At 34.7% G+C, this 18,047-nt stretch overlaps 1 protein-coding gene across 7 annotated transcripts in view; it reads right to left on the bottom strand.

The window, feature by feature from the left end:
- Hr38 (Hormone receptor-like in 38) overlaps window positions 1–18,047 on the bottom strand; it is an 82,120-nt gene that overhangs the window by 16,463 nt on the left and 47,610 nt on the right. For 6 of the 7 annotated variants that reach the window (XM_066285477.1, XM_066285473.1, XM_066285476.1 and 3 more), the window contains one exon: window positions 12,497–12,603. In XM_066285477.1, the coding sequence (XP_066141574.1) occupies window positions 12,497–12,603 (107 nt within the window). Of the gene's footprint in view, window positions 1–12,496; window positions 12,604–14,623; window positions 14,670–18,047 lie in introns of those variants that run through there. The other variant, XM_066285479.1, reaches the window with a different exon arrangement.

Below are 18,047 nucleotides of genomic sequence, written 5' to 3' on the forward strand. Positions count from 1 at the left end.
CGTCTCTCCAAAAATCGGTTAGGACAAATAGAGCTACCAGTCTTAGAAGTTATAACAGTTCATTTTCAGAAACAAAAGGTTTAAAAAATAAATGTTCCTTAAATACCCCATAACTAATATCAATATACTACTCAAATTTTGTCTGATTATTGTGCTTACCTATATTATAAACCCGACCATTGTTGTATTGAAAAGACTCATGGTGGCTTTTGCCCATATGCTACAAATATGTTTTAAATATAAGTAATCTGTTGTGACACAATTTATTTATTGCATGTAGGTTAGGTAATAGAACAGGAAACGAGTTTTATATTACGGTAAAGTTATTGGTTCATTTCGGATTTGACATGGTTAGTAATAGTTTAAATAATGGCAGGAGGAGTGGTGTTATTGAAGTCAGTTGGAGGTATTTCCTTCAAGAAGAGGTTTTTGAAATGATTTGTGTATTTCGCTAAGTATGAAACATGATCTTAATATAGCGTCCAGGCAACTAAGAATGATAGCATGTTTCGTTTTAGACATCTCTAATAGTTAAACAAATTGATGCAATATTGAATTTATATTTTCTTTATTGAAAAGAATAGTTTTTATACCGGATAATCCCTAAGGGTATTTCGATATTTAACGAGTTGATTTATTGGATTGATTATCCATTTTATTCTAAGACGAAAATATTGTATAAACGTATTTTCTAAAATGAGTCGTTCCCGAGATATCGGGTGTCAAATATTAAGAAAAATAAAATATTTTTCTTTACATTTTCAAAACAGCTTAAGATATATTATTGAAACTCGGTATACCTACACAGTAGTCCAAACAATACATTTCCCTCCAATTTGCAGAAAAATATTGCAATCATAGATGTGCTTATGGGCTACTATGTTACTTCTTATAGGAAATGGGCCTATATCGTTAGTATTTTCCAAATTGGATACATTGTTTTAAACAATATATTTAAAATACACAAAATATATCTTTTTTTTTATACAATAAGTTGATTTTGGTTAAAAAGAAATTGCCTCGTTGAAAATTTATGCTGAAAATAATAGCAAATTTGTTAATGGGATTAAAGTTAGCCATCCAAAATAAACTAAATACGTACTTTATTGCCATTTTTAAAATTTCGTGCTGCTTTTAAATTTTTAAACACTTTTTTAATATTTGACGAATTCAGACGCAGTGGGTAGTTACAATGAATAAACAATTATTGCAAAATGGTAAACATATTGCTAATTAGGTTGTTTATAAATCTGATGTGTTAAATTTGACACTTATTATTTGTTATACTTTTACGTGGGGTTTGTATCTGATTTAAAATAAAACATTTTTTTAGAAAAATACCTTTATATTTCTGAAATTTACCACAGAAATATAAGATTGCATTCTAAACACTTTTTTTTAGTTTGATTTTTTCGTATTTTGAAAAATAAAAACATTTTATTGGTTCTGATTTTTATAAATTTGTTTATAAAACACCTTGTATAACACGGAATCAATTTATTTTTTGGATACCATAGTTTTACAACAAGCAGGACTCAATCCCCCAATCTCATTAAAAAATTTAAACATTTTTGGTCCATTTATCCTCGATACATTGTATAACATTTTCGTCTTAGAACAATTCAGAAAATTAGTTCCTTAAATATCAGAACATCCCTAGGGACCATCTTGTATAACAGTACTCAAGCTCGTTTTTGGCCATTATTGGTTAAATTTATTAACATATTTTTCCAGGTGTTTCGTCACTCCAGAAAAAAAATCAAATCTATTCAATATACAGGGTGAGTTGTAACGAAACCGACATAGGACAGATGCGTGTATGGGATCTATATTATTAAATGACAAAGTAAAGTATATTGTATTTCAGCACTTTAGTTGATTATAGACATTTCGAGTTAGAAAACCCGTAAATAAAGAAATTTGAGCATTCTAGGAAGGGAATGAAGGACGGATTGGGCGACGAAACAGGACGGCGGCTTTTCTTGGGGGTAGGGGGAGGTGAATAAAAATTTCACCCAGGACGCCAAACTTGTTAATTATGGGGCTGCCTACAGATGAATTTTTTTCGAAAAATTTTACTTAATAATGATGCCAAACGCATATGTAAGTAAGAATAATTTATGCAAAGTATCAAATTTTGGTTTTGATGACGTTCAAACTTCCTAAATATCTCGCATCAATTTTTACTTAGTAATTTGTGACTTATGTGTTTTTTCATTCAACTTGCTTCGGATGGTGGCAAAATAGCTGCAGAAATACATTTACAAACCAAGGGCTGATTCGTCATTTCTCGGTTATGAAAACTGTAAAATAAACTTTTTTTAAAATTAAACAACTAAATTTGGAGAACAGAGATCCTGTATATTAAATTCAGGCTCTCGTGTACATGAGGGTATTCGGAGATATCGGCTACGAAAACTTCTTCGATGAAAGTTGATATTTAGAACATCACGGCGTAATAACCAAAGGTGTCTGAACATTTTCCGTCATTTTCATACTCACATAAAGAAAAAATAGAATACAAATTGCAAACAAATGAAATTATACAGAACTATAAATTCGCATTTTCAAGATGGGGTCAAGATTGTCGTGAAACAAAACCTTCCACCCCAAGTGGGGTTCATCGTCCTTGAGTGCGCTCGTCCAGTATCAGGTACTATTCATCACTGTTCTTTTACCTCGAATTAATCGAATTTATGGGTGTCTTGTAGTCTTTAAACACCATGTACAACAATAGATAAACAGGATCCAGCAGTAAAACAAATAGCAGTAATTTCAGAACAATCGTCCATAAAGTTGCTTCATGCGTAAGCGACTAAGGCGATCGCTTACAATGCGTTCTCCACTTTCTGGGTAATATATTTAAATTTATATTTAGTTCAGTTCGAAAGGAGTTAGATGGGTGTTATTGGGCAATGGTGGTCAGTGTGTTGTGTGTGGAAATATGCTGACAATAGCCTAATCGCTAACGTCCTAATGCAACATTAATTATTTCTATTGTCTTAGGGAGCCATAAAGTTAAAGCGGTTTTTACTGGACTACTCGGTACTACCGCTTTGCCTATTTCTGGGCATTAAATTTGCAAGCGATCCAATTCTGAGGCTGACAGTACAATACGAGTTCTCACGGCTTAAAGGCGCCCTCGCACGTCTCCCATTACCGTAATAAAATTATTATTAGATCACGCTTTCTGCTACTGGCCGCTTTTTAATTTGCCCATCTAAGGTACCATTTTCTTATTTCCCATAACGGTCGATTACAATCGTGTTGAAATCACCGCATCTACATAAGACTCGAGCAAACCGCAGTTTCAACCATGAAGGGTTATGACTTATATGTACCATTTACTCGGCGTTTCAAAACAAATTTTAATACCTAATTAATTGGTATTTCTCTGTGTAAAAAGCGTTGACAAATATAGACAGCACAATAGACTCATTACGCGGATTCCAAATAGGTCTAAACAGATCTAAATACAGGCAGCAAGAAGTTCGAGGAGTTTTTCTCAATGGCGGTACTGCCCGAGCTAAAGAACTAGGAATCGTTGCTAATTAGATTGCTATAACAAGCGCCTTACCAGTACTAAACCGCGGTACCTTTATAGCTCCCAGTTTAAATTGGATGGTATAATCTTATCAATTAATTTCCCGATATTAGCGGTAGTTTACCGAGTTCGAAACTACGGTGCTACTGTCGGTAAATCAAATTTTTTGTGGAGGCAAATTGGGTAATTTCATGATTTTGATTTACGTTCAACACTTTCTTTCTTAAGAACCTGAGCGTTGTCATGTGAAACGGCGACTTAAGAAGCATATTGCGTAAGGAGGTAGTTTCGGCACCGTTTGAACTGTAAGATAATTAAAGGTAAAGTGCGAAAAGCTTCTTTTTTTTGGCGTTGACAGAAATCAGAAGACTGATTTACGAGACATCAGCAGCTAATAAGCAGTGGGTTTGTGAAAAAATTATTATTTTCTCATTAGCTTGAATCAAGCGACAGACAAAAACCGGAATAAAGGCAAAAACTCAACTCAACCTCAGACTACATTGTCCACCGAAACCACTTTTGTGTTTAAAATCGACATTTAAAATTCACAACTGACAAAAAATGGAGATGAGTCTGTATTTTTCAGAACAGGCTAGTAATATGAATTTCATGAAACGCGCCCTAAATTATGTCCAGACTGGTAGAATTATCATTGTTGATTTTGTATTAATGTTCATTTAAAATTTTTAAAATGTTCTACCAACCTGCATCCCATAAAATATACGAGGGTGTCTCCAAAGTACCCGACCTGACATGTAGATGGCAATTTTTTGGGTAAAAATTCGTTTATATTACAAAAACATAATCTTGAAACGCTTATGTCTAAGGGTTGAGGGTGCTACGTTGATTTGGGTTTATTTCGGAGTCGTTTTTAATGAACGCTTTTAGAGATTTTGTGAACATGGAGAAATTGGTGATCGATACATAATTCAATTCTTTCATTTGAAAGGTCTTAGTCTTATTTAACATTAAAGAGGGGTTAGATTCTACTTTAGGGGAATCCGGTCCTTCGGTAAAAACTGTAAAATATCGTATGACAGTGCTTAAACGCGTTCGTACGAGTTCATAAAACGAACTTTGCAGTGATCGACCCGGTGACACTCCAGATTTGACCACTCCAGAAATTTTGATGAAAGTCCACAAAAATGTACTTGAAGATAGTAACTTCAATAAGTACTGTACATCGCATTTTGATCAAACAACTGGACATAAGAAAGCAGTGCACAAGATGAACAAAAACAACGCCGTGGGAATGTTTTAAGGGAGTGTTGAGCAAAATTTCGCAGCAAATAAAACCGAGTTTCCGCGTAGATTTAGAACTATGGACAAAACCATTGGTCCATTATTGCACACCTGAGATGAAAAAGCAGGTAAAACCATGAAATTATATGAGAAAATTGATTCCAAAGAAGGCGGAAACCGTTCCATCTCGAAGAAAGATGATGTCGTCAGTTTTTTGGAACGCACGTGAAATAATTTGTATTGACTATCTTCTTATGGGAAAAATAATAAACGAAAAATATTATACAAGCTTATTGCACCGTTTGAGTGAAAAAATCAGAAAAAAACGACTAAATTTAACTAAAAAGCTAATGACGATGACCAAAATCAATCAACTTGGTTTCGAACTATCCCTTCGCCTACCCTATTCGCTAGATTTAGCCCTCTTAGATTATTTTCTAAACTTAAGGAAATGGCTCGGTGAAGAAGATTTGTCAATAATGAAGAGGTGGAGTTCGAGGTCGATGCCAATTTTGAAACATTCGAAGCCTCTTTGTAAAATGTCCCTGGGAAAAGTGTGGCAATCTCAAAGGAGACTATGCTGAGAAATAATGTAATATTTTCCAATTTGCTTCTTTCTGTTTAATATTTTCTTATAATTCGAATTCCAATTTTCAGAATTTGTCTGAACCATCTGAGACTCCTCAATCACACTTTACATTTCATTCATTCGAAACGAGGTCGATTTCATCCTTGATTTTGTAATGCATTTAACTTGAACTTTTGGAATTTGGTAGTACATTACAACTTTGAGAAATCGAAACTAATCGAAACAGAAAGGCACGAACATCAAATACACAGTGATCATGATAGTATTGCAATGTCTGTGTGTCTGAGTGTCTTTGAGGGATTGCTCGAAGAAGTATATTCATTCATTTCACCTGCCCACCCACAATCACAACCCTCCTACTTACATTGGGTTCTACTCCTACCTAGATTGAGGTCAATAAGCAGTTTCGCTGACATTATTAAAAGAAACTTCGCCCAGAAGATCATTTTTCAGCAGCTTCTATGGAAAGGCAGAACTTTCCATAGGAGACGAAATCCGATTCGTTCGTATTGTCTCGCTGTTGTTGAAAATTGAATTGTTTCTCACTATTCACTTTTCATGTACCCATTACGTAAATTAGGTTAAATCCCAATAAGCCCTTCTACCTAATATTGGTCATGAGCACGTATATTTGATCTGTTACGTTGCAGGTAGAATTACCTTGTAAAAAGAAAAAAGCAGTAATTGAATATTCAGGATCTAAACGAGAATGAGTCTGGAGGAAGAAGAAAAAGATGGGTCGAATAACTAACAAGGCCATCATCTCTGATGAATAATCCACATTAGCCTGTATCAAGTACTCAAGTGTCATGTTTTCCTGCCTACTTCCATGACTTTGTCTCTTACCACACATTAACATAGAGTTTTTTCAATCAAAAGGAGTACTATCAGGCAAGACTGGTCCGTCATTGCATGTGTTAAGCAATTACTTATCACCAGTAAACAATACTAAAGCCTACAAGAAAAAGATTAAAGCAACCTCACCCCGGAGAATTTGATTGAAATATTCATACACGACAATGCCACGTTATGATTAAATCATAAGGAGTGAGTCAAATGCTGCTATTAGGAAAAGGCGTGCCCCCTGCATGGTACTATGCGAAAGAATTGACCCAGATCAAGACGCAAATAATGCGTTGACAACCCGTTGACACGAGATACAAGATATTACGTTACTTGGGTGGCTATCGGCATTTACATGCTGTCGGTAATTCACCCACAAGTGTTGTAAATAAGGCACTCACAAGCGAAGAATTCTTCTCGTGCGCTGGTACGACTTTGGCTCTTGGGCAATCCGATTTGAAAAACGATTTCAAGGCTTTGGTAAGAGTACTCGTAAATTATCCGGTTGAATCGTGCAGAACAGAGAAATAGTGCCAGTATTCGTCTCTGGGTTGACTTGACGGGAAGTCTCATGTATTTTACATTTGTATTGTGCTGCCCTGTTAGTGATAAAGGTTGCAAAGCATTCTCGTGAATTGTCTAATTTTTTTGCTCCTTCTAAGAGAATATCATCCCCCGGTTATTACAATTGCAGGAAGTAGGGATACATATTGTTTTGTTCAAGAAAAAGTGTAGTTTTTGATGAGAAAAACACGAGATACTTAACTATAGTTCATCTAAGCATTCAAGAAATTAGTCGTCGCTATAGATCACACGAAAAAAAGTAGGCAAAAACGTCTAAATGCTTGATAAACTTTTCAGTAGTTCAATATAATGTATGTTTAGAAAAAAAACTGTGTTATTTCTTTTTTTTCTGCGTTAAATTAAATAAAAACAAACATGGAGGTACACAGACACAGGGTCCCGCAATAGTGCGTCAGGCTTCCTGAGCTTTTATACAAATAAAGTTAACAATTTTTATCTTCTGCAGGACTACGCAGCACATAATGGCGTATTTCCAGAAATTATTGACTAATGTACAGGGTATCCCATATTAGACTTTCAACATAGGGATCTTAGAAACTGTAGGAGATACAGAGACGGTTAAATACAGGCAAAGTTGTGCCTTTATGAGAGGACTACTTTATCTTTTTAATTTTGAAAAAAATCCAATTATTTCTGGAGACATCTGGAAAAAAACGATAATTGCTATTTTCTTTTTATTTTTTTTGCCTTAAATAACATATAAACATGAAGATGACGAACGCTTTCTTAAGGTTCTTTTCCAACGCTATATATAACAATAGTTTTTCCAAGATACGACGTTTCGGTTTTTGGATACCATCATCAACTTTGGTTTTTCAAATCGGAGATTATTATTAACCTTAAACAGCACGCAAAGCTGTTAAAAACTGAATACATAGTATTAGCTTTTCTTGTAATTGGTACCTGAAATACTATATATAAGAAAACGACTTTTCTCACTGCATTGATAATATCCGTTTCTTGATCAGCATCCAGATGGGGTTCATAACGATTTCTTAGCTTGCTAAAAGTACCATTAGTTAGCAGGTTTTAGTCAAGTAATTTGAAATAGCTTCTATGTGGTTGCAAACGTTCTAGGTAGTCTTCAAAACATTATTGTACGGAACTATTCCTATTTTTATTTCAAGAGTAAGTAGATTTTGAGCAAATCACGTTTTTCTTCGTTAGAAATGTTCATTTTCCGGCAACGCGTAGTAACACATTCACTATTAGTGCGTGATTTTTCATTTATGAAAGATTTTCCAAAATCGACAAGTAGGCCGCGTGTGTGCACCAATCGCAATGCGTACATCCCTGTCATGTGATCAATATTTGACGTTTATTGAGATGTTCATTTTCATATAGGGGTTTTCAATTCCTATAATGAAAGTGGGGTAGGCATGGATGTACTAGTGCAGAACGTGAAAATGTTGAGGTATTGTTTCTCCTAACAGTTAATATTTTTGATCAAGACGACGCAAATCGACAAGTGTGACACATAGTTGTTTTCCAATTATCGATGACTAGCCGTATTCGTAAAAAACCGTCAGTTCCTTATTTGAAAAAAAAGTTAATGATGGTATTGAGAAATCGGAATTTTGTATCCCCGACAAACTATTTTCATGTTGTGACGTGGGAAAAGGTTTTTTAAAAAAGCGTTCTCCATTTTTATGTTTCTATCTAATTAAGGCGGAAAAAAAAATGACAAGAAAAAAGCAATTATTGGTTTTTCCGTTCATCTCCGGAAGCAGTCGTAATAGAAAAAGGCAGTGTTCCTCTCATAAAGACATAACTTTGTCTTCATTTAACCGACTGAATATTCTGCTGTTTCCAAGATCCCCATGTCGAGAGTCGAATAGGGAATATTTAACCTGAATACGAATTAACCTGAATCAACCTGCATATTAGAAAATTATTTCTAGAAATCCGCCTGTATGTGATGTGTAGCCCTGCGGAGATAAAAATTGTTAACTTCATTTGTATAAAAACTAAGGAAGCCTGACGCACTATTGCAGGACCCTGTGTATGGAAATTACCGAAGGTAAACAAAAATAAAAAACTGTGACTATCTCTGGACAAGCATCTCGTATTTGGACGGGAAACGCGTTTAATCTTTACAAGTTATCAGAATAACTGCTCGTACGAAATGAATCTGAATTCTTGCGAAAGTAGTAAAATTGTTAGTAGCAATTCCAAACGAAAACTTTAATAGACAGGCCGAATAATCGTATAATTTAAGCTCATAAAACTCTCTTTTGATTAGTTAAGCCTTAAAACACATGCATAATTACAGTAGTAGGCGTCAGGTTTAGTTGGCGCTTAACAAAAACTTTATTCGCGCGTGGACATTAAAGATCCGTTTTTGCGATAAAACTTATAGAAAAAACGACTTTAAGGCATAAAGAGCGATAAATTATTCAGGACATGTCCCTGAAATAACCGACCAATCACATAATTTTTTATTTTTATGTGGGCTACCCGTCAATAATGGGCGTTTTGAAATTGGCTTATTGATAGTATGAGTAACAGCGGAGAGGCGCAATTAATATTTCAAACGGTATAACGAAAGCTAGTTGGAAGTACAAATAACCTCAGAGGGATATTAGGAATTAATCAGCAGGATGATTGCGCTCAGAATTGCCGCAATACATAATGCATAACAAATTTCGACATACGTAAGTGTGTATTGCGGAAGTGCTTGAGCTGGTTGTTAACTACACGCTATACTATAAAGAGGTGCGAAAATCGGCTCTAAAATCTTCTTATCTAGAAAATTATTCAGCGCACGTTTAACGTCGAGTGAATACTATGAAAAATACCGGCGAGCTAATCTCTTAAGAAAACGCACAAAGAATTCGAAGGCTAAATTACATGGCACTGATTTAGTGCCGCGTGTTGCCAGCACTGAATAATGCCCTAAGAAGAAACTGTTTTTCTTTCTTTGTCGGAGATATGTGTGGTACCAGATTATCTCGGACAGTTCTCGAGGAAACGTTTATGTAACCGATGATTACGCATCGGCTTGGTACTAGTTGCTTCGAGACTTATTGCGCCAAAGAGGACGTAAATTCACTCCAGGCCAGCGAATCTCCATAATTCTTCTCGCTTAGTGTGAAAAGAATATAAAGTTCACTGTAAAATCAAATTGGAACTCATTTTTTAGGTTGTTTTTCGATCTTGCAGCGAGCATTGAGAGGGTCGAGGCAAAACAAGAGGAAAAATCCCATACATATGTACACACTTGGACAGGTATATCAGATAATTTACCTACCAGTTCTTCAATTGACTTGATGACTGCCGTATGTACCCTCACTATATTCCATATTTAACAAGGGAACTTAGTTTTTTTCAAAAATAGAGAGACTCTTAGATTTGTTCGCACTGGTTAATCATTTTCTATTATGTTTAGTTTGCAAATCCAACATTTTTTAATCTCGAATAACAATGGAATTGATTTCGTTGAACTGTTAGTAAACAAATAGTCAGCTTAATAATTCTTATTTAGTTTTACATCTTTGAACCGAGCCAGCCTCTTACGAGTCTTCGTGTGAAGAAGTTTACGACTCGGGTTAGTTCAGTGCAAATTTAGCGAAAAAAAATCTCATTTTTTTTATCAGATATTATTAATTTATTTATTTTTCTTATATATCGGAAATATTTCTTATTCATAACAGTTATTGTCTATTCTTCTCTCTTGCAGTATGAAGTCGACATCGAAATATTCGACAAATTAAATTGTAAAATATCGATTCTATATCATTTTAATCCATCAAAAATTAATGGTTTTTTCTAAAAAAAAGGCGATTTTTTTAACTTATTTTCTATACAAATATCTGCAAGCTTTCGGGACCGTGAAGTGAATGCGGTACGGGGTGGAGCAAAATAAAACAAAAAACAGATGAAACATAGAATAAAGAATATAATGACACCTAATCTAACCAACATATATATCTATCAACATATGTATCTAAACAAACACATATCATATATGAAAAACAGTTAAAATACATATGGTGAGTTTGGCTATGATTAGAATATATTATATTATTTATTATATTTTTTATCTATTTTTTTGTTGTATTTTGCTCTACTCGGTACCCCTGTTCACTTCACGGTTTCGAAATTTTGCAGATACTTATATGGCAAATAAGTAAAATAATCCGCATTTTTTGCAAAGAATCACGTATTACCAAATCAAAGAAGTCAAATTTTTCAAAGGAGAAAGCGTTAAATTTTGGTGGACTGAAGTGACGTAGCTCCGGAATTTTTTGTGTTGAACATGAAATTTCATAAAAAATCATTGGTCTAATGGCGTAATAACAAAATTAAAAACATCTTCTGAAACTTCCGATCGTGGTATTAAGAAAAGGAGTGGTTTAAAAAAAATAGGGCCAAAAATGTTGTATCATTCGCTCCATTCATTCAGGAGAGGTTGACAATGCTAACCAAATTCAATATAGCCTGCGTGATATTCATAATATGGATGTTAGTGTTCAAACAATACAGAGTCATGAGGTCGGATTAAGAGCGACAGGAAAAGTAAAGGGAACAATTGTTAGGAACAGATGTTGCTGACAACCAAAAATGGCATTACTTTTAAAGTATATTCGATGGCTACTACTGAAAGTCCGTAGCTGAAGATGGAAGCTGCATGCGGCAGAAAAGTCCATTCATTGTTTTTATAGAGGAAAGACCCGCACAAATTCGTCACGTGCATCTATCTTACTACCTTTTTTTCAAGTAACGAACAAAGAATTCTCACTCCGGTCTTCCTCTCACAGATTTATTGTCATTGGTGCATTGGTAAATTATCTCTCAGTCCATCCACATACCGAAGCAAACCCATACCAAGCCAATTTTAATGTGATTTATGGGCTAATTCTCCTCATCGGTGATTTTTATTTTTAATTAAAATTTTTGAAAAATCAACCATGTCTAATTAAGCTCCATCCAGCGCCGTACTTGGGCAAATTTATCAACGTCACACGCAATTTGTTCTACATTTATGCGTTGTGTGTATTCGCTAATGATCTTGTGCAATCTCAGGTACTTTACTGTTTATTAGATTAGCACAGGTAAAAAAATATAAATTGATGACACGAATTAATGATTCTTGGATTTAGCTCGGTCAGGTTTTAAGATTTATTGATGATAGCGAGCTTGATTACAATGATTTCTATGTATTTTGTGACTAATATGGGAAATAACGCTCACGTATCGGCGCTCCGTTTCGCTTCGGTACAATGGATAGTAATGATGATAGGTGGCGAAAACTTTTAGTTCAAATTAAAATTGTTTATTTTGTTTAATTAGGATATTTGTAGTACAATATGGTGAAACTACGCTATGGAGAAGAATCGGAACAGTGTATTGTTCCCCAGTAATCCAAAGTCATCATCATTAAAATCATCATCAAACTCTCCTTTTTTTAATTACTTGAACGAGAAGAAATCATTCCAGAGGTGCGTTTTACGAGTGTTTCCTCATCATCAGTGGCTTTATCGTAAAAAAATCAACTCGCCTTATTTCCATTTCCCAGTTGGCAAATAACACCCATTTAGTAATATAAATCATAACTACCCCTTTATAAGGCCTAAGAAATTTGCTGCATAACGGTTTAAGAGACCTTTAAAGGAAATGGTAGTTTTTCCAGTAGTGTGTAACTAATCCAACAGACGATAAATAACATTTATGGGCATTACTAATTTAATTACCTGCGTCTGCAATAGAAGCATGCTGGGCTGGGGGCTACCGGGGCAATGTGGTTGCGCTCCCGCGATCAGCGGAGCACCTGAAACTTCGCCCTGGACTAGCACTGAGCCTAAAACAAGAAAAAATAGCATTTAACACAGAGAAAAAGTGAATATTCTTGGGGAAGGGTGGGAGGGGGGGGGGGGATGATAAACATGAAATGCTTGTTTTTTAAGAATTTTTTTTCTCAGAAATTACTGCGTCGTATGATTCGTACGTTTATGCAGTTATTGTTGGCTATAATAACTATAAATTACCGTTTTTTCTAAATGCTGATTAATCGTGAAACAATGGCGGCTTAACATGAACATGTTAAAAATTTGCGGTACACTGTGCAGGTCGGTAAAATCACCTCTAACAGAAGAACAAAAAGTATTCGTTATTTTATGGAAGCTTTTCATCGATCTAAAAATTTACGAAAATTACGAAAACTCTAATAAAAAACGTTTAAAAATATGGTCGTATTTTCTTTAAAAATTATTGTTGATAATTTTTTTATAGCGTTAAACAAGAAATATTCGAGAAGACAAGTCCTCATATATGGGCAAAATGTTAATTTACACATCTTGGTCAAGAGGAAGTGGGTGGTTGTGTTTTTCCGGTCGAAAGGTGTCCACTGCTTGCACGCTCCGGCCGACCTGACACCATCGCACGTTTCGCAAAAAATATTACAGGACATCCGAAGTCAGTTTCGCAGTTTTTCTAGAATATTCTAGAGATGTTTTTTTTTAATTATTTTCAGAAAAAAAATGTTAAATTTTTTTTTCATGTGTGGTTCCCCCCTTAAAAGTTAACTTGATCGTTTCTCCCATATATAAAATAGAGTTTAGTATAAGAATGTTGAGCATAACTCATTTCTCAAAAATACAATTAAGAGTTCAGGTTAGTTCAGCAACGAATGACAACCGCTGAAAAAATTTCGTATAATTTTTAAATAAATCTTTCTAATCCTTTCGCAATTAGTGGGACAGACGTGCATGCATAATGCGTTTATTTATTTCTATGTTCTAAACTTATTTACGATATCAAATCCTAAGGCTAGGCTTAATTCAAATTGCATTATGGGTGATAAATTTGATTTGAGGGCGGATTTATCGATGTCTCAACTATCGATATTATGTCACGAACACGAGATTAGAGCCAGGATTATGTAATAATTTGTTTAATAATTTTTATAAAGTTTCACGAAGACTTATGAAGTGTAATTAGTCAAAGGACTGAAACGAATAATAAATATTTATTACTAGTAAGTACGTTCAGTTTCAAATTCAAGGCTGAATTGTATAAACTCTTCATCGGTAATGGAATCTTTTAAACGTATCTGGCTTCCACTAAGGCCAGTTTTATGATCCGGGCACCATATGTTGTCTTTGTGACCCGGGCATCATAATTAACTTTTAAATATGATGAAGCTGTTGAATTTCATAAACTCGACTAATTACGTGCTTAATTATGAGTTTCGGTATCTCAGGTAGGTAATTATTATTTTTAGTTGTTGAGCTAAATCGGTGGGTACACTCGTTTGAGGTTACGAATTAATTTTTTGGAAGGTTTCTCTTCGAGTTCTGACTTAATATCAATTATGAAATTAACGATAAACGAAACGAGTAATTTTATTATGATAATAACATTTCTTATATTCCTACAGTGTCGATATGAGTCGCTTTAATGGCGTTCAAATTTGGAATACTCTAATTTGAATTCAGAGACGTGAAATCTTAATTGGGACTCAATTTTTCCAAACTTGAATGAGAGTTTTATACTCAAAAGTCGTCAATTGTATAAAAAGCATGGAATACGAGAAATTCGGTCAATTGAGAATTTTTTTTGTTTGGTCGCAGAACAGTAATTTTTTTCGTTTTCAATGCGAATTCCTCCACAAATATTTAAGTAGAATTCGCATCCTGTTGTGCTTAGCAAAAAATAATTCTATTTTAAGAATAAAAAACGTATAATTGAAGTACTAACTGTGTGTCTGTCCTCTTCTCATAACAATGTTACCGCCACATTGGATCACTAAAACCCACTCAAAAACTACAAAAACCCTCTAAACTCTGAGGAATCGCTACAAAACTAACACTAAACAATACCTTCTTTCTCAAAAATATCAAATACCGCATCTCACAGAATAAAATCTCAGAACACTGTCTACTTTCGCTCTATAACTCTAATAATGCTTTATTAAATTTGGCAGAAGCTCTTATATTGCCCATCTCTATTCAGTGTCGACTCGCGCGAAAAAATGTTAAAAGTCAATAAAATTTTTATTTTTTTTTCATGCATTGGCTCCAGAGCTGAGCTAGTTTTCCGCGTTACAAAGATCTAAAAAAAAAACTTTCTGAAAGTTGAAAAATTTGTTTAAATTTTGGGTTAATTAGTACGCCTCTGCTAATCCAGGGGTGTAAAAATTCATAATCCCAGCCCCAACAGGGACGTCCCAAGAGATCGGAATCGCTGATATTTGCAGCCCTAGCGCAATTGGGCCGTGCTTATGGGCCGTATCGGGTCATACCACTTGATTATGTGGCCCTTATTATGATGCGATATTGTTGCTTTCAACGCCGCCTTGTATTATGATTGTTTTGTGAAGGGCCGGAAAAGCGGGAGGGTTATAAAGCAACGATTTTTCATTTAATTAAATTAGATTTATTTGCCTTTTTGGTTCGTGTTTTTCTTGGTAAAATTGCATTTATCACGAAACGAAAGCCGTACCGTAAGTGGAGTGAAAAGTTTAGGTTGCTCTTATTGTTTAGTGCGCTTGAAATGCTTTAAGTTAATAAATCTACATGCAGAATGTTGTCAACTTTATCATTCTTGATCAAAATACCAATAAAGACATAATCCACATAATAGCGATTTCCATTTCTATAGCGGCTCGACTGAATAAATCCATTGAGTTGCCACATTTTTTACCTCATTAATATTACAGTAATCCATCTTAATAAACAATAACTTATCGTCTATAAATTACCACTGGAACCAGACATTTCCCTTGCTTTTGTGAGACATAAATCAAAATATTATTGATTTGTAACAACAATAATAAAGAAAATTGTTGAAATGATTGGCTTTGAAGAAAAAATAGGGACACAGTAGTTGTTTTACACTACTTAGGTTCTTGCGTAAATTGGTTGCGGAAAGGAGAGAGAAATTAAAAAGCTAATTAAAGCGCTTTTTAATTATGGAAAAGTATCGCATTACTTTTCTTTAGAGCGTTGCTTTCCGCATTCGTTTCATGGATCTCTTGTTATCTTCATAGCATTGTTGTTTGTTTCTTCTGATTCCCAGTAGCTAGCTGAGGATCTCAGGTCTCAAAAAGATTTTTTTTTACAAAAACGTGAAAATTATCTGACTTTAAGCAGGGTCCTTGAATTCTTGAGCTGAAGTTTCCTTGATCCCTTCGAGCAGAATTCTAAAAAAACGCATTTTGAGAAAGTGCACAGGGCATTTGTGAAAACAGCGTCGCAATTTCCATTTTGATCGTATTAAGTGAGACGCACGTTTAGTCGAGAATATTTAGCTTTCTGACCTTTTTTTTATTAGTTATTTTTTGGCACGTTTTATTAGCAACTTCTTCGGTATAATATCTACATGCTGATGAGATTTTGGAAGCGACAGTGCGTTTGACTCATTTCTCGAAGTCGGACTCTTGCAAATCGACTCAATTTACCGTGAAACTATGTTTTCTTGCGATCCTGTTGATGAAGCCATTGAAATCACTTTGCAGTTTGAATACTAAGCTAATCTATCAGCCGAAGCTTGTTAACCTTTTTACAATTAAATCAGATAAATAAAGGAAAACTGATCAATTAGCAATTTGCGGGGATCGATTTATCATACCATGTGCAGAACCTTAGCCGTCTTTTCTCGTAAAACAGTGAGGCAACTTTGAATTATTGCGAAAAGTATAATTGCCAATATCTTCTAATAGCTTCATTTTCGAGCACATAAAAATCGAGAACGGAACAAGGTTAAATAAATCCTAGAAATGATTAAAGAAATAAATGGATATACATTACTCCAACGATAGCTTCTCATTTGATAAATAACAAAGAACTGTTCGAATTAATCTGTTCAATCTGTATTTCCTTAAAACGAAAATGGAATGCATTAAGCCGACCGTGTTTAAAATTTTAATTATTAGGTGCCTGTATGTTTTCAAGTCTATTCATTAAGTAGTTTTGTTGCACTCATTGCACTTACAGTTCATTTCTATTTGCTTGATGGCTGCCGCAATTACATATATCTACGTTGCCTGTTGCATCTTGAGCAGGAAAAAAGTCGAAATATCATCAGGAAACAGGATGAGCTAATATTGATTTAAATAACTCATAATTGTTACCAAAAATAATTGTTCACTACTGCAGATTTCTTTAACAATCCACTAGAAAATCTAAAAAAAATCTGACCAGGCAGGAGCCACAATACCTACATTCTCCTGCGTCTATTGTATACGCGAACAAGCAGCAATAATTTATCTTTCATAAACCCCGAATGATTTATACTAAATAGAATTATCATGCGATCTTAAGTGTCTGGGTAGGAACCGTACGTAGGACAGATTTTTTTTTAAAACGGTAACAAATGGACCATACCATCAAGTGACGTCATTGTGGCCAGTCTCAATAAAGTGCTGCGCCTTGCATGGATTCATTAGTCTGTTGATATCAGCCGAAAAATATCATGTTTTGATTCTTGGAAATGGCAATTTTCCCGTATGATCAATGAAGGCCTAATGATTTATCTATCTGCGCCAATGTTAACTTAAACTGGGCTAAAGTTCAGAGAAAATTAATGGTTTGCAGACAGACAATGTTGGGTTGGATTTTTAATTAAGTACTTATGTGGTAGGTGTAGGTGTCATTTCCTTATTTCTTGATACATTTCTTCCGTGCAATGTTAAAACAAAACTGAAATGACGAGGATAGTCGCATAAGTACCCGACTTACTTACTTAGAGAATACTCAAAGGAAAAAAATTGAAAATGTTACTTTATTTTTATCATGGTATCTTTTGAGATTGACACCTTTGTTTCAACGGTGGTCAATACCCTGTTTACATTAAGAAGCTTCGAATGTTTCAAAATAAGCATCAACCTCAGATTCTGTCTCTTCATTATTAGCAATTTTGTTCCATTGAGCCACCGTTTCAAGTTTAGACAATAATCTGAGGGGGCTAGATCTGGCAAACAGGGTGGGCGAGGGAAAACGTCGAAACCAAGTTGATTTATTTTGTCCATCGTGATGACAGAAGTGCGGACTGGTGCGTTGTCTTGATGAAACAAGACTTTCTTTTTCGTCAAATGCGGTCGTTGTTTTCTAATGTCTTCGCTCAACCGCTGCAATAAATTTGTATAATATTCTCCGTTCATTGTTTTTCCTTTAGGGAGATAATTAATAAAAAGGATCCCACGTGCCTACCAAAAAATCGACGCCATCACCTTTCCTGCAGATCAAACAGTTTTCGCCTTCTTTGGAGCTCATTCCCCCCTTTGAGTCCGCTGTTTCGACTGCT

Source organism: Euwallacea fornicatus, chromosome 9 (genome assembly GCF_040115645.1).
Source record: "Euwallacea fornicatus isolate EFF26 chromosome 9, ASM4011564v1, whole genome shotgun sequence".
In the NCBI taxonomy this organism is placed as follows: domain Eukaryota; kingdom Metazoa; phylum Arthropoda; class Insecta; order Coleoptera; family Curculionidae; genus Euwallacea; species Euwallacea fornicatus.